Source organism: Leucoraja erinacea, chromosome 13 (assembly GCF_028641065.1).
Source record: "Leucoraja erinacea ecotype New England chromosome 13, Leri_hhj_1, whole genome shotgun sequence".
Lineage (NCBI taxonomy): Eukaryota > Metazoa > Chordata > Chondrichthyes > Rajiformes > Rajidae > Leucoraja > Leucoraja erinaceus.
The window spans coordinates 43,822,830-43,842,561 of NC_073389.1; the positions used below are offsets into that span (position 1 = coordinate 43,822,830).

Genomic DNA, 19,732 nt, shown 5'->3' on the forward strand with positions numbered 1-19,732 from the left:
AAATTCTTAAGGGATTGGACAAGCTAGATGCAGGAAAAATGTTCCCGATCTTGGGGGAGTCCAGAACCAGGGTTCACAGTATACAAATATGGGGTAGGCCATTTAGGACTGAGATGAGGAGAAACGTTTTCACCCAAAGAGCTGTGAATCTGGACAGAAGGCAGTGGAGGTCAATTCACTGGATGTTTTCAAGAGAGAGTTAGATTTAGCTCTTAAGGGTAACACAATCAAGGGATATGGGGAAAAAGCAGGAACAGGTTACTGATTTTGGATGACTAGCCATGAACATTTTGAGTGCTGGCTCGAAGGGCCGAATGGCCTACTCCTATAACAATATAACCATATAACAATTACAGCACAGAAACAGGCCATCTTGGCCCTACAAGTCCGTGCCGAACAATTATTTTCCCTTAGTCCCACCTGCCTGCACTCGTACCATAACTCTCCATTCCCTTCTCATCCATATGCCTATCCAATTTATTTTTAAATTATACCAACGAACCTGCCTCCACCACTTCCACTGGAAGCTCATTCCACACCGCTACCACTCTCTGAGTAAAGAAGTTCCCCCTCATGTTACCCCTAAACTTCTGTCCCTTAATTCTGAAGTCATGTCCTCTTGTTTGAATCTTCCCTATTCTCAAAGGGAAAAGCTTGTCCACATCAACTCTGTCTATCCCTCTCATCATTTTAAAGACCTCTATCAAGTCCCCCCCTTAACCTTCTGCGCTCCAGAGAATAAAGATCTAACTTATTCAACCTTTCTCTGTAACATAGTTGTTGAAACCCAGGCAACATTCTAGTAAATCTCCTCTGTACTCTCTCTATTTTGTTGACATCCTTCCTATAATTGGGCGACCAAAATTGTACACCATACTCCAGATTTGGTCTCACCAATGCCTTGTACAATTTAACATTACATCCCAGCACTGTACTCCTGCAGGTACTCCTGCACCTATTTTCTATGTTTCTAATAGACTATGCTCTTGCTGCTCCCTGTCTTCTGTCCCATGTGGAATGGTTAGAATTTTTTTCAAATTTTCCTAATTAGCAGCATGGCAGAGATTTGGAAATTGGACTCAATTAACGTTGGGGCTCTGGTCATAATGTGACTTCATGAGTTAGACCTATTAGAGGATAATTGCTACAGTTGCTTGTAAGATATTAGTCTGCTGTTGCTTGGTAGATTTTGTGGTAATATAACCTGAACTCCATTGTACATTTAGTTTAATATGTTTAATTTCTACTGTATACAACTTAATGCTGGGTATTTAAATTTGATTTGATCTATTTGCATTTGTGCTTAGGAATGAATGAAATAGTTTGCTGACATTTTATGCTGAGTTGCAAAGAAACTGCCCTTGCCGTTTAAATGCTTACAACTTCCTACAGAGGCTTTTTGGTGGCAAATTGCAATACCGTATTTCGAGATCATTTACATAATGTTTCCTGCTGTAAATCTGCATGGTATATATTGCGGAAATTGTGTCTCTTCAGTGAGTCAAATTGAAGAATCTTCACTGGAGGCATGCAATCACTAAAGTGCAAGTTATTAAGTCAAAATAAGTTTCTAAAGTGCAAGTTATTAAATTAATATAAAATCTTATCTATAAAGATTAAAAGGCAGGAAAGATGGGATTAAGAGTAATGTTAATGTTTTAAAATTAAATGATTAAAAATAAAAGTGAAGAAATTAGGCTATATACATTTAAAGGTTTTTTTCCAGTACAGGTGCTCCATGGGTTACTGAAGACCTGATTTATGGAATATCAACTTTATCTATTTATTCTTCCATATGTTTTAATGAAAAATATTGATTAAATGTTTTGTAGTATTCATGAATATGGAATTAAGGAATATAGTTTAAGGAATATTGTGTTGTGTTAAGTGTTAGATCCAGTATAGAATGAAATGAAAGAATTCTAGGAAGTGTATTCAGAGTCATTTGATATGGATACCTATAGAAAATGGATGATTCTGACCTGAAGAAAATCAGTTTTAATGGTCTGTTCTCAGGAACAGTACCTTGAATAACCCAGGGACTGTGTACCGTAGTATTTAGATGTAGTTGAGACTTGGAATATTGTATTAGTGTGATTATCATGTAACTTATGGGCAAGTTACACCTGTCATACATTTTGAAGCTGTATCCAGTAATGAAGTGCTTCTTGTAGAAAAAGTTGTTGAATGCCAGGTCATATACACAAACCCATAACTTAAACACAAAACATAAATTACACAATTTTTTTTAAAGACATTCCAAGAAATAAAAAGTAATTACTGAAAAATAGTAGTCCATAATACATTGAATACTAGTTTTAATTGTTAGTTTTAGCATAAAAGCCAAGCTAATTTAATTCAAGCTATATTACACTTGATGTGGGTGATTCCAAGTTTCCCACTGTTGGCAATGGCACTTTGAACTGTTTTGGATTATGTATTAATAATCCCCAGTAGTTAAAGTTGTTTTAATATTTGTCTTCTTCCATACCAATAAATTGGAAGCAACTCAATGTGTTGGACAAAGTGTACAAAGAGAATACAAATGGAAAATAATTTGAGAAAACCTTTGCCTATAATTAAAGCTTTCGTCATTGTTGGAATAAGCCTAGAATTTCAACGTGAATGTGTGATTGTAATATGCATTGTGAGTTACAGCTAGCTGAATTAATAGACCGAGCTTACAGATCATGATTGTAGCAACTTGATACATTGGGTGACAGGAAGATGCAGTGTTGTCACGGGTTCAGTAGAGGACGTGAAATATTAGGACGGCACATTTGGTTCATGCGATTTCATGAAAATGTAATTAGTACTTGAGGTTTCATTGCTGATCATGTCTGAATTGCTCATTTAATAGTGTAAGTATCATCCCATATTATAAGGAAATTTAATGAAGCAATCTGTTCTTTTTTTTCATGATAGCATGCAGTAAAGTAATAGGTTTTTGGTTCACTGTACCTGATCTTAGTAAAGGGCCTGTCCCACTTTCCCGAGTTATTCACAAATTCTCCTGAGTTATTCACGAATTCTCCCGAGTTTTCAAACTTGCAGTATGTTCGTAAATAGGCCGTACGAGTCCGTGGATATATCATAGCGGCTCGTTATGCCAGCCGTAGGTACTCGGGGCATCAGGTAAGTCGGGACATTTTTTCCAGCCTGATGAAAAATGTCCACGAGTAAAAAAAATAGCCCCGAGTACCTACGGCTGGCATAACGAGCCGCTACGATATATCCACGGACTCGTACGGCCTATTTACGAACATACTGCAAGTTTGAAAACTCGGGAGAATTCGTGAATAACTATGGAGAATTCGGGAATAACTCGGGAAAGTGGGACAGGCCCTTAAGCATTTATTTTTGGCAGTGGAATTAATTGTCATGTATTTTATTCAGCAAAGCTGTTCTTTCACGTCTTGTTGAAAGAATGCATTTTTGGTGTTACACATCAGTCTTATAATTAGCGACGTTCATGTTGTGCCTTCAACATAGGAAAACATTCCAAGGCTCTTCACCGGAACATAATCAGACAAATGTTGGCAGTGAGCAAATGGAGGACCTATTGGGATGTGACTAAATGCTTGACCAGTGAGGTAGGTTTCAGGAAAGACTTCAAGGAAAGGAGGGATACTGAAGTAACAATTTCAACTATAACAGGATAGCTTTATGAAAGAAGTAGTATAATGTTCCAAAATAACATGGAAGCATGTTCAATCTTGCCAGTGTTTATCCAACAATAGCTGGAGGAGATTGCAGGTTCCAGAATCCGCAGCTAAAAAAGGAGAGTGGTTGGAGAAACTCAGAGAGAGGGGGGAGAGGGCAAGAGCTAGCAAGCAATAGGTGGATACAGGTAAAGGGTTGATTGGCAGATAACAGCCAGGTGGGGGAGATAGCAACAGAGGCTGGGAGGTGGTAAGTGGAGCACAAAAGGTTGCAGATTCTGCATTCTGATAAAGAAAGAGAGGAAGATTGAAAGTGAATGAGGGGTGGTGTTAGATGACTACAACAGAGGGAGGGAAGGAGTAAGCAATAAGGCAGAACAAGATCCAGTGGGGTTGCTTGTGTGAGTGGGATGGAAGGAACAGGGTGATAGGGTAGACAAAAAAGCTGGAGTAACTAAGCGGGTGAGGGAGCAGAGAGGGTGATAGGGGCTGGGAGATAAGGTGGAAACAAAAGGGTTGGAGAGAGGATGAGGTAGAATTGGGAGTAAAGCGAAAAGGGCCAGGTGTGGGTTATCTGAAATTGGAGAAATCATTGTTTATTTCTAATGTTAAAATGGCCAGCAAAAGGGAGATCCAGTTTTCTTTAATTATGTATAATAATTACAGTTGACTTGGTTTTAAACTGTTCCATATTAAATCAAATCAGAAGGCAAAAGAGAGATTTGTAGGTGGATTAGGGGTGGCAGCTCCAAAACTCTGTTAATTCAAGCTGATGTAGGCTGCGGTTAAATCTATTAATAATCTTTACATAATATCATTGTAACTTTACATTGCCGAGAAAAGCTCCCTGTAGTCCCTGTTCTGATCCTTGGAAAGATAAATCAGGTTTAATCCAGCATTTTCATGATAATTCAAATAATTAATCAATTCCAAGCCCCTTTTTTAAAATAAATCTACCTGAGTATTCTTTGATTTACAAAAGGGTTTTTCATTCCAAGAAAATGTGTTGTGAATTGAAATATTTGGATGACTTGCATTGGTCGATTGCAATGCATTATTTGTAGAGTGGAAAATGCTATAACCAATCTACAGGTTCGTAAATTGGGGAAGTGTGCACTCAAGAAACGATGGTGCTGTAGCGCAAACTAGTGAATCCAATGTTTGCTAGTGGAGGAATATCTGTACTCTGTACTAGTTCCGCTGAAATTACAATTTCATCACTTTTTTTCTGAAAGTAACACTGAGATTAAAATGCACCTTCCTTGGTACTGATTTCCAAGAGCTCCTGAATTAGCGAACAGATAGTTGGTTGTTAATTATGATTTAATCCAAAATCATTTTTTTTAAATCATGGATTATTTTATGAATTATTTTCTAGTATGGCAATAAATCAGGGCCCGTTTACATTAATTGAATATAATAACTGCAAATGCTGGAAATCTGAAATAAAAACAAACTTACTATCTAGAATGTCAACTCCATTTTTCTTTCTATAATCCTGACTGGGCTGCTGAGTATTTCCAGCACTTTGTTTTTTATTCCAGTTTGCATGAAACTGTGGTAGTTGCATCAGCACAATTTATTCATCAGTGTACACTGGGTCAACATACATGAGGGTACCTGCTGTTCATGACCCTGCATTTCCATTTCACTTGCCAATTGCATGTTGGTGGTACTTTCACTATTTGTTGACCAAGTTTTTTTGCGTTGGGAATCCACACAGTGCTTTTCATGATCTTGCCATATTACTAAGGTATTTCCTTTTTGATGTCTTTATCATAATGGCACAGGCATACGATTATGCTTATTATTGGGCCATATGGCAAGACGGTGAATGCTGTTCAGAGCAATCTTTCATGAGTAAAGACATTTAATATCACAGTCCTAGAAGGATTTGAAATTTCTGTAACATTTGGAAGTAACTGCATGAGTTATATAATTGATATAATTTATATATATTATATATATTGAGTTCTTCCAATTGTTTGAATAACTATGTTATTCTATACCTAGTAACATCTGAAATATGAGAATATATAGGTTAGAGTGAGGACAGAATTGCTCCCTGTAATTGATTATTTGCTAGCAATCACATCTAAGGCTTGTAAATGAGTAATAGATCTTGCCACTTTTGTGGACAGTAAAGAGTTCAACAGATCTCACTTTAGTATTCACAATATATGTTGCATTATGTATATAAATAAAAGGTTAAAACGTTACAATAAATTAATTGATAACGTCTGGTCCCAATTGTGAGTAAGATTTCAACTATGGAAATATTTACAGATTTAATTTGTACATTACAAGTTTTCTTTACTATTTCAGTGGAAAGGTGAGCAATGAAGCAAATGGTGAAATTAAAACGGAGATGGAGCCGAAGGAGTCTGAAGTTGTGGTTGCTACCACAGAGGACATACAGGAAGAGCAGATTGTAAACAATAATGAAAATGCATTATCTAGCTTGGATGAAAAGCAAAGTGATAATCCTGGTGAGTATAGATGGTCTTTCTCTCCTATTCTCGATTGTTAAATAACATTATTTAAAGTTTGAACTGGATATCATACAATATCAAAATTCAAGATTTTCTGAGTCTTAATTGAATTGCTGTTAGAGTATGGAACGAGGCCATGGAAGTGTAATGCAACTAATCCCAGTCCCCTGACACTATCCTCTTTGGTAGTGCATTGCAGATCCTAGCCACTTGCTGCCTAAAAAGTGATGTTAGAAAGAACAGTTTTTATCCCTTTGCCATTGCCTTTATTCTCTGTCTTCCTGTTCAGGAACCAATCAAATTCTGCTTTGCCTCTGAATCCCACAGAGAACAACTTCAGATTTTGCAGTCAATCTGTATAACTAAAGTTTATCATTCCTCAATAAATCTGTTCCTCACTCACTAAGGCTTTCACTGCTTTTCCAGTGTTGTGCCTAGACTAGAACACAATTCTCAAATGTATTCCAAACAGGCCAATGCTGCCGGTGGACATAACAGCAGTTTACATTTATGTAGTGCTTTAATGTAGCAAGTATATCTTTCCGAATTCCCTATTAGATATGCAAGCGAATATCTCATAAATGCCAATGTTTTTAAGTTTTTGCACAGATAAACGTAATTTATTTATGTCTGCCTATTAAACTCTTTACAGACTGAATTCTGAAGTTTAATGGAATTGACTGGTGGCATTGAATCTCAAATGAAATCTGATCAGAATATTCTTGCATTTTCAATTGCATTGGTTGAATGTTGTGATACCATCCATTTAATGTTCTGGAACAATTTATTAAGTAAATCTTGGAGGTTAGCCATTATCCTCCACCTTTCCTTCTTCCCAAGTGCACTAAGCCCATTGCATCACAACAATCTACATCTTTCTGTATTTGTGATGCCATTACTGTAAGATCTGATATTTTTTAACTTTCTGATGTCTACAAGAAGAATTTTAACCATCAAAAGTAAAACCAATAGCGGTTATTTGTCATGTCAGCTGGTGAAAGGACAATTCAGGACATTTAATACATTTTGTTTTTAATAGTTTTATTTCTGTAGTTTTCTATCTATGAATCTTTTTTGTGATTATTATTGAAAATGACATGTACATTAATTTTTGATTCAAAAGATAATTGATTTGTTATGATTTGAGTGTACCATGGCAGTTGTCTATCATTATTCTTTTTATTCAGATAATAAAGAGAATATGACTGTAGACAGCATAACAACAGAACCAGTTAATTGCCCGGCGTTGGATATCAAAGAAGATAGTTCAACTCCATCAAAAAAAAGCAAAAAACATAAACATAAGCATCACCACAAGAGTAAGAAGAAAAAGAAAAAGAAGAAGAAAAAAGATGACAAGAAAAGAGACCGCGAAAGGTCTCGATCAAAATCTCAGATAAGTCTGAAGTCAGAGCCTGACTTAAAATTAGAATCGCAATCAAAATCACACTCCAAATCGCCACTGCGCACTGAATGTGGTAACGAAGAGAGTAAAAATTGCTCCCTTTTGATGGAATCGGGCAGCACTGAATTAAATAAAAATACATTAGAAACAATTGATGTGAATACGGTTGAACCAATAGGAGTTGAGAAAGAGTGCTCAGTGGCTGAAATTAAGCCATTGCCACAGGAAAAATGTAACATAGATGAAAATGCAAAAGAGAACATTGCTGATGACACAAATAATGGTATTGAATGTGCTACTACTGGAAATGTTCCTGAATTATTGGCTGCAGTATCAGCTTGTGATCAGGACGAGGCAAATAGATTGATCCCTGATAGAAGTTCAGACAATTTACAGTCAAAATTTACTCAGAGTATTGAAGATAAAAATAAACATGAACAATCTGAAGGAAAGAGAGCGAAACGAAGTCGGTCAAGATCTCCGTCGAAATCAATAAAACATCACAAATCGCAGCCGCATTCCCACTCTCAACATTCTCCTGTAAAGAAATCATGTGCCAGCTCCATTACTAGACGACATACATCACAGAGTTCATCTTCCAGGAAAAGGCAATCGCCAACTCGACAGAGATCAAAATCAACTTCAAGGGAAAGGAAAAAACACACAGAATCATCCCCAAAGTCCAAAAGGAAATCATCTAGATCTCGTTCTATCGCAAAAAAAGAACAACGGTCAAAATCAAAATCTCGTTCACCTTTACGGATACGCCATAAATCAAGATCAAACTCTATAACAAGGTCCAAAGGCCAGTCAAAAGCACGACGCTATTCTAGATCTTGCTCACGTTCAAAACGCAGGAGTAGGACTAGATCAGGTTCTCCCCGGCGATCAAAATCTGGAGTAAAACGATCACGTTCGCCAAGACCCAGGTCAAGGTCCAATGAGCGGGTAGTTCGTCCATCAGCTTCGAGAGGATACCTTAGTAGACTTGTGAGGACACGGAGGTCACCTGATTGGCGAAGGAGATCCAGATCTCCTTTGAGGAGAAAAAGTAACAGTAGAACGCCTGAACGTCTCACAGATTTGGGTAAGAGACAACTTTATTTTCAGCATGTATAGTGGATTTCATCAAAGCTGCCTTTTTTTTTTATTATCGAAGGTTATCGGATGCAGAATCAGTTTTAAGTTCAGATAGTGGTGCTGTCACATAACTTCAGAAAACTCCTGGATTCAACCCTGATCCGGGGTGCTGTATAATCTGTGGAGTTGTGGGGAATGGGAATGCTCTAAGAACTGGCTAAAATGCCATAGCGATGTGGAGAGGATGTTTCCACTAGTGGGAGAGTCTAAGACTAGGGTTCATAGCCTCAGAATTAAAGGACGTTCTTTTAGGAAGGAGATGAGGAGGAATCTGTTTAGTCAGATGGTGAATCTGTGGAATTCTTTCCCATAGAAGACTGGAGGCAATACAAGTGGATATATTTAAGACAGAGATAGATAGATTATTGATTAGTATGGTGTCAGAGGTTATGGGGAGAAGGCAGGAGAATAGGGTTAGGAGGGAGAGTTAGATCAGTCATGATTGAATGGTGGAAGAGACGTGATGGGCCGAATGGCCTAATTCATCTCCTTTCACGTGGTCTTATGAGATGAGGAAATTCTTTAGTCAGAGGGTGATGAATCTCTGGAATTCATTGCCACAGAAGGCTGTGCAGGACAAGTGAATGGATATTTTTAAGGCGGAGATTGATAGATTCTTGATTAGTACGGGTGTCCGAGGTTATGGGGAAAGGCAGGAGAATGCGGTTGAGAGTGAAAGATAGATCAGCCATGATTGAATGGCAGAGTTAACATAATGGGCCAAATGGCCTAATTCTCCTCCTAGGCTGGGCAGGATAGAAGAAGTCAATTAACTGTTTTACTACGTTTCACTTCATTTCTCTGTAATTCTTCATTGTGGACAGCTGCTTAAGCTACTTCTCTTTCTTCTTCTTGTCGAGTCCACACATAAGATTATAAGTTGTTCAGCCAAAGCTGAACACACTTCTCGGCATCTGCATGCAATGGTGTCTGTCTTGTGCTTCTTGTGCGTGATGGTGGGAATTTAATTGATGTTGCCTAGAATCACTTCAGTAAAAAGGGACATTCCATTCACATCTGGATTCATCAAATAAGCCAGAAGTGTCGAAAAAGGGACCTATAACGACAACTACAATTCTTGAGAGAAAATGTGCTGATAATAGTGATGACATTTGATATCTGAAAATGGAGTCAATATTGTCTCCCCCTTTTGCTAAAGAGCCATTTTGTGATATGGTTTATTTTTTTGCTATAGTATATAATACTATATATTCCATAGCAGAAGGTCATTTCTAGAGAGAACAGAGTAAAAAATAATTGTCTGTTGCCCCACTGCAGAATCAAAATAATTAACTGAGGATTTATGGTTTGATTTTTACAGATAAAGCACAGTTGCTAGAGATAGCAAAAGCCAATGCTGCAGCCATGTGTGCCAAAGCTGGAATGCCTCTGCCAGCAAACTTGAAACCTGTTGTGCCTCTTATTAAAAAAGTGATCTCCAAAAAAATGGGTTGTTCATCAATACAAGAATTCACAGAGGTAAATAATATATTGATTTACTTGTAATGCTTAGTAATGTCTTATTTTGCTACAGGGTTCCTAATTTTTAAAGACCAGAGGTTGTAAGATATAAGAAATTTGGCTAGATTTTTGTCAGGGTTCCCTTTTGTTTGAGCTTGTAAGACAGTACCATCCCAAGTTTGACCTTTATTCTCCATAACCATTTGAGATTTGGAACTCTTACTCTCATCAACTAGAATTAAGTGTGCGGTGTGACCAGGGTACAGGAAGGCAGCTACTGTCTGCATTACAATACATGGAAATGGGAGAGGGGGAAGAAGGTTTAGTAATAAATTCCAAGTCCAGAAAACCATGTGGGTAATTTTATATTTGATGCTTCAGCATGGAGCCATGTCCAAATTTGTTTGGTGAAGATTCCCATATCCATACTGACCTTTCTGTCCTGGGTCGTCTCTTACCAGGTTGAGGCCACATACAAACTGGAGGAATAGCACAGGGTTTACTGGTTGAGTGCAGGAGGCTTTCATCCAGACATATTCCTTTTTGAATACTATATAAAGATAGTTAAGCTGCACATTGACATCTGGGCCTATGTTTCCCCTATTCTGATTTGCATTTAACATGACGACACAAATACTAGATAGCTATTAGAAAGAACATTGGCTATTTTCATCGATCCCTTATCAATCCAGGAAGAGAAGCTGGCAAGGCCTGAAGTCTTGTTTGGTGAAGACCTGAGAAAAAAAATAAGAAATGTAGCAATTAAACAATTAGAAGATTTGTTTGCAGGATGAACTTCAAATACCTTTACTCATCTTGAAGTTTATACTGGTAGCATTGATTTAATGGTAGCATCTACATTGTGTTTTCATTCAATGTGTCTATTTGGCTTTTTATAAATTATTTGGCTACTTCCTTCTCAGAAATGCAAGAAAATAGTGGAAAGCAATGATGATAACGAATTGGGTAGCAAATCTCGTGCCCCTGCAGAGGATGAACCATTCAGTAATCAACCAATTAAAGTTAATGAACTGAAACCCATTTCTTTCAGCTTGAATGTAAGTACATCAAATACATTAATAGAACCCAGTCATGGGTGATTTAATTTGTTTTCTTTATTATTTACCGGTGTATTAAGTTTAAATGGATGCCCAATAGCTTAAATGTAACGTCAGATTAGCACAAATCTGTACACAATTGCATCTTGGGATCAATTCTAATTCAATGTTATAGGGTATTCTCAGGCAAAATAACAATTAGAATTTTAAAGAGTGGTTTCAAGGGACCTGTGGTATTATTATCAAAAAATTGTTCTCAATCCTAATCATTGTTTTATGTTTCCATTGAAAAGTGGACGCAGAATGATGTGAGAAAGCAATTGCCCTTGGCCTAGGTCTACTGCCATTCCATGGTTAACTGGTCTGCTGCTACTTTCATGGACTTGAATGAAATTAAGAGTTTCATTAATGGTACTTTAATTCAGCCCTAGCCAATTGATATCAAAAGCAAAGTAAAGCTTTGATGAGCAAAGCTTATCAAAATTTGATATCTCCAGTAAGCTTAGAAAACTTGGGGTGGCTATAAGTTAATTGACTATAAATCAAGTATGAATTATAGTCAATTGACTATGTTAAGTATTGACTGTAAGTCAAGTATAAATTGAGGAGGTCCAGGAATAGAATGATGCAACCCGCTATTTATGAGAATCTTTGCATACGATATATAAATACTCCAATTTGACTTTTTATCCTAATGGTGACCATGATGACATTGAAATAAGGGAGGTGCTATATATCCCCAAAAGCCTCTTTGCTGTTTGGTAGGTTACGACTGAACAGTGGCCTTACCTTTCTTTTCCCCCGATTCCCTTCATATTTATTAAACATCTCTCAATGTTGAGTTTAAGATTAACATTTGATTGAGTATTAATTTGCCTTTATGGAAGAGTTTCAAATTTTTGCTACTCCTCTTCGTAGAGATAACTTCTCACTTCTGAAAGATCTGGGCCCAGCTGTCAAGTAATTCTCAACGAGCAAAACTTTTCACTTTCCATTCTATCCGTTCCCATCTTAATAACTTGAAAATGTTAATTGAATCGCCTCATAACCATCTAAATTTGTAGTTGATTTACCTTGCCTGTTTCTTTTAATACATTTTTGGTAGTTCTTATTATCTGCTTTGTCAACCTTTGCTGTTCAATATGCATATCCCTATCTTTTGGATCTGTGCTAGTTACTGTCTTTTTAACTCTTTAATTTTAGTTTATTTGTCTTTTGCCCCTTTCATTGTCCATTGCTTCATTTTGAAATAGAACACTTCCTTCTTTTTAAGGTGTAAGCTGGTTGTGTATTATGTTTTTTTTTTAATACCCCCAACTGTTCTGCTGCGGCTTTAACCATGCACAAATTCCTCCAGATTGCCATTACCTTTGTGTCATCACATTGTCGGCCTCAACCAATTCTAAAATCTTAGCTGTTGCTGTGTGTTTCCATTCAGACTCTGCCTTGTATTAAGATTGTAATTGGGGAAATGTTAGCAATATATTTTAGACTGCGAACTAACCGTGGTTCATTACTAAATATGACAATGTGTCCTGTTTCCTTGTTATTTCTAAGAATAATGGGCTAGACTGCACTGATGGTGACTGATAGTTCTATAGGGACTCATTGCCCAGCTACTGCACACTGTCAACAAATTCTGACCTGTTCTTGCACACTGCGTCACTGAAGTATGGCATGTGCTGAAAGTCAGATATGCTCATATCCAAATTTGTACTCCTTCCCTGGACTGTGTCCAGGAGTAGTTTTAATTAAACTGAGCTAAGGAACTAGATGCCCTTTCTATCTGGCCCCTAACTTTTACAAAATGGGTGTTTATTTGACGAGAAACATAGATTTGCTTTAAAATGGTAAGTGAGGCAAATGGTAAAGTGGTTTGTTTATGATCTGTTATTTTATTTAATATTGATTTTAATTAAATGTGGACAATTTTTCAATTAAATGTATTTGAACTGTTTTCTGAACTTCCCGGTTCGTCAAAGATATTTAAAGATGGGAAAGACGTGACAGCATAAGCTATCAAAGATTATCAGGACATTCCACAGCCTTAAACCTTGTTGCTGCGTATTGCACCTCATTGCACTTTGCTGTGGCAATAATGGTTCCAGGGCATTAGAAGCTACTTGGTCAACAAAGATAAGTGTAAGGAAGGAGTAGCATGAGGGTGTATTTATGATATGGCTGATCTGAAGAGTGATTTGGTTATTGTTTCAGAAAGACTCAGTAAATGAGCAGAATAAGTGTCCTTTTACAAACATGAACTAGTGTCTGTATTCCAGTCCAGGAAATGTGGCCTCTTTTTCCTTCTCCTGACCCCTCTTTACCCTCTGTTAAATGCATCCTACTTTTGCTACGTGTACATTTTTTTGCATTAGTGTATTCTAACTTTTCCACAACTGGTGTTGGAGGACAATACACACTGAACTGTGACAATTATTGGGGTTGTGGCAGATGGTACACAAATAGGATTCAATACATGAAGTTCAGTTAGCTATGCAAGAAATTTTCCAAATTAAAAAAAAAAACATTGATCTAATGGTGTTGAATCCTTTCCAAAGAAAAGAGAACAATTCTTTAAGATTGGTTATATGTCAATTTTATGTCTGCATTCACTTCTTTATATACTCTTGACTTCCTGTTATGGTTTTGTCACACTTGTCACTTCCATTACAAAATCCTACATCATATTTAAAATTAGATCAGCCTGCTTAATGTTGTCACTTGGTGGAAGGATTCTTGCCAACTAGTTCAAATGCTACTTTTCTCCCCAAGTTTTAATTAGCATTCAGTAATTAAATAACTGATAACAGATTTAAAGTCGGAAATGTTGTGATGTGTTGTTAAGATGATTCCTCCTTAATGACCTCCTCCCACTCTACATCTTTGCTCTCCGACCCATTTTCTTCAGCGCTCCATTCCACGAGCCTGCAGGATTGGGGTTTCAACTTGAGTCTACCTAGCACAATCTCACTTGGCTACGAAGGCTTGTGAGCTGGATGAGCTTCAACACTAATAATTGCCAGTTAGTTTTCAAGACTTCCTTTTGCTTTCTTAGTGTTGCTTCCCATCTATATGTTCTAGAGCTGGTCCATATCCAGTTGAGCAAGCTTGGATTCTCCAGAATTACAGCTACTCAGATAAACTGCATTACGTGCAGTCTATCAATTCACACAAACACTTGTGTTGCATTTCTATTTTCTCATGGACTGGTTTCCAGTGGGGGTGGAGGGGAGGGAGGAATTAAACAGTAACTGAAGATTTTAACAATGTTTTTTAGGATTTATAATCAGTTATTGCTTAAAGATCCATATGGACCAGGAAGATCATGGCTGATTTCCAGTCCCCCGGTAAATTAGCTGTTTTGAGTTTGAATAGCAGTGGGATATATGTAACAGCTCATAATTCCTGGGATAAGGAAGGAAACCTGTTCATCACACTTTACGGGCTTGGGACAACTGGAAAGTGTGAATGTTGTTTTGAGGCAGGTTATCAATGAGATTCCTCCTCCTGGATACCTGTACAGATTTGTCATTTAGATGAAAATACTAGGACTGAAAATTATGTTAGCTCTGGGATAATAATGGTGGGAGGAATAAAACGTGTAATCTTGAATCAAAATTGTTTCTTAATATGTTTTTCTGCCATCCCCCAGACTCCAGTATTTAAACCATTGTCCAGCTACCCACAGTAGAAACCTTTTGCAGGTGCTATGTCTGCAGCAATGAAGATTGTGGTCCAAGCTTGGTTCCAGTGAGCACATTGAAATTCATTTTGATACTGGGGTGTGTAGTTTCAGAGAAGTCCACCTGAAGCACCTGATACTCGTTATTTACATTTCTGAAAGTACTCCTTCTATTATGACGGAGCAATGGATCGACTACTTCAGGCATGTTTCCCTCAAGGTCGGAAAAATCGTCCAAAACTGAACCCTTCTTCAGATGTTTATTCATTACTTCCCATTTAGAATGGAATAAGTAGAAGTAGCTTATTCCAAGCACAACAGTTGAAGTTGCCCCGTTTCCCAGGAAGGATCGGTGTAGATTCCTCCCTGTTTGTAAGACTCTGCATTGCTCACCAATGTTGATGCAGAAAACGTGGCATTGCAGTTCAGCTAACATCAGAAGAATTAATTTCATGTTTCTGATAAAGACATATTGCTTCAGCTAGAAACATTACATGATATGATCTATAGTTTCCAGGTGTGTGTTTGTGCTTTATTCCTGCTGCTGGAGGAAAAAAATAATTTTTGCATATTCTTCAATATGTAATACATTTTAGTGATTGTTTGATACTGCTAGTTTTTAGTTTTGTGTGTCTTTCATTCCAGAACATCATTTGCTGTCATCTCTGTAATAAAATTATTACACTAATATCTTGTGAATATAGTTTTAATTTTCTCATCACTCCTACCCCACCTCTTCAAAAGTGCTATTCCAGGTTGGTATATGGTCCACAAGTCAGCAGTCATGGGTATATATAAATTTGAGACCAGAAAAGGCCATTGGTGTTCCACAGCCCAATCCCAATCTGTATAGAGTCTAGAATTATCTGTGAGGAGTCTAGAAATGCTAGACCCTATTTTGCTCCAGCTAAGATTTGTCAATTCAGTGTAGAGCACATATGAAGATCAAATCTACAGTGGGGTTTCTTGTTTGTTTGACCAATGTCCACGTTTGCCCACTTTTTATTTTGTTAAGACTAAAACATCACCTTCCTTTTGTAGAGATTCACTTTTTTGACCCAGCCACTTTTGCAGTTAATCTACCTTCAATAAAATATACCATATCAAGCACTTACTCAACTATGAGAGTCTGAAGTTGTATTTAAACAATACTACCCTCTTCAACCTGTTTCAGAAATATACCACGTTATTTAGTAATAAAGAATTTTAAATTGTAGACTGTATTCCTTTTTAAGATATTATTTTTAATCTGCTGCGCTTTGCAAAATTTGTATTTCCTTTGATCTTTTTAAAAAAGTGGCTTTAGTATCATGCTTTCATTGTGCACCAAGGGGTATGATTGAGTTCCTTTGAAGTATGTTTGGTTTACACAGTAGAAATCTACATAAAGCAGTTATTAATTCTATAAAGTAATATTCATTAAAATAACACTCTTTCTTTGCCCCATTTAAAAAATTCCCCTTAACTCCTTTTAAAAAAATAAAATAAAAGCCTGACTCCTGTTGTGCCATAGCTCCACATTCTAAACCTAGGCATGATTTTCACCATATTGCTGCCTCTGCTTATAAGTCCAATGCTTTACCCACAGCATGATTTAAAGTGCACGGACAATAGTCAGTAGTGGACCATGGCTTTGCTGAGGTAATTGCCAATTGTTATGCCACTTTTGTCATTTTATTGTAGGATTAACTAAAATCTAGGGTGTGTTTGTGGAACATCCTGCTGTGTACCACATCAACATCCTGTTGAATGCCATAACAACAAATGCTCCTCATAAATAGATCACCAGAGCTTGGATTATTCAATTTCAGAAGTTGAAGAATGTGGTTATATTTTGTATTTCAGATCAGTTACAGAATATCTGCCACAATTTCAAACTGATGAACTTTTCCCCCCCCAATATTTTACAATCAATTACTAGAAAAATCTCATCTGGGCATTTAGATATGATTATGTGCTTGAAATCCAAGCATATATTAAACTCTTCCCTACCCATTCCATTCTTTGTGTCAGTCGATTTCCCACCTGAGAAGCCCTTTACATCTTGTCTTCTGTGAATGATTCAAGTTTTCTTGGGCTTACAATTTTAAGCTTCATAAATCAGTAAGCATATTCTAATTTGGGTCATCTTATCAATATGTTCATAAAACATCAACTTCAGCTGGCATCATTCTCTTTGTGGTAGAGAAGAGATAAATGCGACGAGTGGTTATCAAAGTATTAATTCACTTTGAAAGAATTACAATTTTTAATGACGTTGATGTCCATCTACCTGATACATAAAAACGTATTCTAAATGTACCAACGCACTTAAACATGTTTGAAAAACAAAATGTTGGCAATCTAGAATTATAAACAGAAAATGCTGGAAATTTACAATGGGTTATGTGGCTTATGGAGAGCAAAACAAGTTAATGCTTCAGATCTATGAATCGCCTTCAACGTGAGATGTGTACTGTTCCCTCTGCATAGATGTTGCCCGAACAGAGCAGTTCCAGCATGTTATTGTTCCTTCATTCAAATGTGTCTTAGACCAGACTATTTTGGCTGAATTTTGTGGCATTCCGTGTCTGAATGCTAAATGCAATATTCCATTTGAGCATGAAACACATCTACGACAAGTTTGATTCTATTCCCACAGTTTTTGACCTTTTCAACAAATTTGACCGAGCAGGGAACTGAATAAAAACCCTCCTTCATCATCCGTAAGGAAATAAATTTAAAGTTTCAGATTGATGATTTTTCATCAAAACTGATGAAATTCTGCTAAATGATTATTGACGAATCATTAATGCATTTTCTTTTTCCACAGATGCTGACTGAACTCCTGAGTATATCCAACACTTTGTGTTTATCTCAGATTTCTGGCATCTGTATTTGTTATTTTCCTATTCAGATCCTTTTTTGTTTCTTATAAAATTCTGGTTTGGAAAGAATAAAATTATACATAGCCTTTTACTTCTTGCATGTCTGAGATAATTTCAATACGATTCAGGTCAAGTAGAGTTTATTGTCATGTGCTCAAGTACGGTGAGGTACAGGTACAGTGAAAATCATGCTTGCAGCATCATCAAAGGCACATTGGCAAACACAAACAAATTGTACATAAATCACACCATTTATAAAAGAAAGAAGATGGGGGTGGGGAGAAGAGTGCACAACATAATCAGAAAAACCCCGTCCATTGTAGCGCGTGAGATATTCTGTAGTGCTCTGTTGTTGAGGTTGTTGTAGGGTTGTGCGAGTTCGTTCAAGAACCCGATAGCTGTAGGAAAGTAGCTGTTCCTGAACATGGTGTACTGGTGTACAACGTTGGGCTTTTGACCCTCTTGCCTTTTGGTATCTCTGTGAAGAGGACATGGCCCAGATGGTGGGAGTCCTTGACGATAGATGTTATCTTGAAGTGCTTTTCATGGAGGGGGGGATTGTACCTGTGATGCACCAAGTTCAGTATACTGGTCTGCAGCCATTGGAGTTTCTGTGCAGTGAAATTGCCACATGAAGCCAATATGCAACTTGTCAGGATATTTCTACAGTACATCTGTGGAGGTTTGTTAGAGCATTTGGAGACACACCAAATCTCTTTAAACTTCTAAGAAAGTAGAGGCACTGGTGCATCACCTTCATGATCACACATGTGCTGGGCCCAGGACAGGTCATTGGCGATATTAATAACCAGGCAACTAAAGCAGCTAACTCTACCAGCAAACCGCTGATGAAAACTGGTGCATGGTCTCCCAACTTCCCCTTTCTGAAGTCACGATTAGTTCCTTGGTCTTGTTGATGTTGAGTGAGCTAATGCAAACTATGAATGAATCATGACCTGAATTAAAAGGTTTAAAAGTGCTACACATATATTTAGCGCACTAACCTGTCAAATATACTTTTCAACAGTAATTTAACAGTATGTTGAAAAAATTAGTTGATTGCACTTTTGCCAAAATGTTACATAGACCCTGCACAAATTTTCAGTTATTGTAAACGTGCCAATTTATTGTATTTCACATTTGAACTATCCTTTCATTGAAAATATATATTTGCATTACTTTTGGTATATTTAAATATTGATAATAATCTGCAAAAGAAATTCACTTCATGTAATGGATATTGCAATAAAATCAAACACATTAGCAAACACTTAATACACATGTTGAATAATGCGTAAATCTGAAGTATAAACAAATTACTGCAAATGTTTGGCAGGTGAAATAGCCCATGCAGAGAAAAGCAAACTTGTTTCATGTTACCTTTCGTAAGAGCTGAAACATTAACTTGATTTCTCTCTGCACTTGTATCGGGCAGGTTAAATAGCATTTCCTAACTTTTACTGTTTTCACTAATCTCTGTTGTTAATTACATTGTCCGAGGTATATATAACAACTGTCTCCTGGCTGCAGAGAACTAACTGGAATTATTTATAAGTTATCCGTTATGACAATAAGCAAATAATATTGGTGGGTAGGTGAAAATTAGATATTTTCTTTGGGTTTGGAGGAAAGATGTGTGGATACTTTTTTTCTAATTTTTATCAATGAATTTGATTTTTTTTTAAAGCAATTTTGCAAATCTTACCTAACAGGGAGAGATGATGGAAGGAATCAGTACAGACTGAAATGGGTTTTTTTTAAAAAAAGGAAAGGACAGTTGAATGTTATTGTAAATGGGTATAAATGTATCTTTGACCAGTTTAGAGATTCAAATTATTGGAATGGTTAAGGACTAATTGATTCAGTATGTTTTTCAACTTGTATCAGTCAGCAATGAATACCATTATTGCTCTGCTTCAGCAATCAATACAAAGTTTACTTGCATTGGTACAATAGTAGAATAGG

At 36.9% G+C, this 19,732-nt stretch overlaps 1 protein-coding gene across 6 annotated transcripts in view; it reads left to right on the plus strand.

Moving 5' to 3' along the window:
- The window catches only part of LOC129702973 (protein SON-like), a 44,016-nt gene that overhangs the window by 2,298 nt on the left and 21,986 nt on the right, over positions 1–19,732 (plus strand). For 5 of the 6 annotated variants that reach the window (XM_055645093.1, XM_055645095.1, XM_055645096.1 and 2 more), the window contains exons 2-5: positions 5,988–6,151; positions 7,342–8,646; positions 10,021–10,178; positions 11,084–11,218. In XM_055645093.1, coding sequence (XP_055501068.1) covers positions 5,988–6,151; positions 7,342–8,646; positions 10,021–10,178; positions 11,084–11,218 — 1,762 coding nt within the window. Of the gene's footprint in view, positions 1–3,486; positions 3,594–5,987; positions 6,152–7,341; positions 8,647–10,020; positions 10,179–11,083; positions 11,219–19,732 lie in introns of those variants that run through there. The other variant, XM_055645094.1, reaches the window with a different exon arrangement.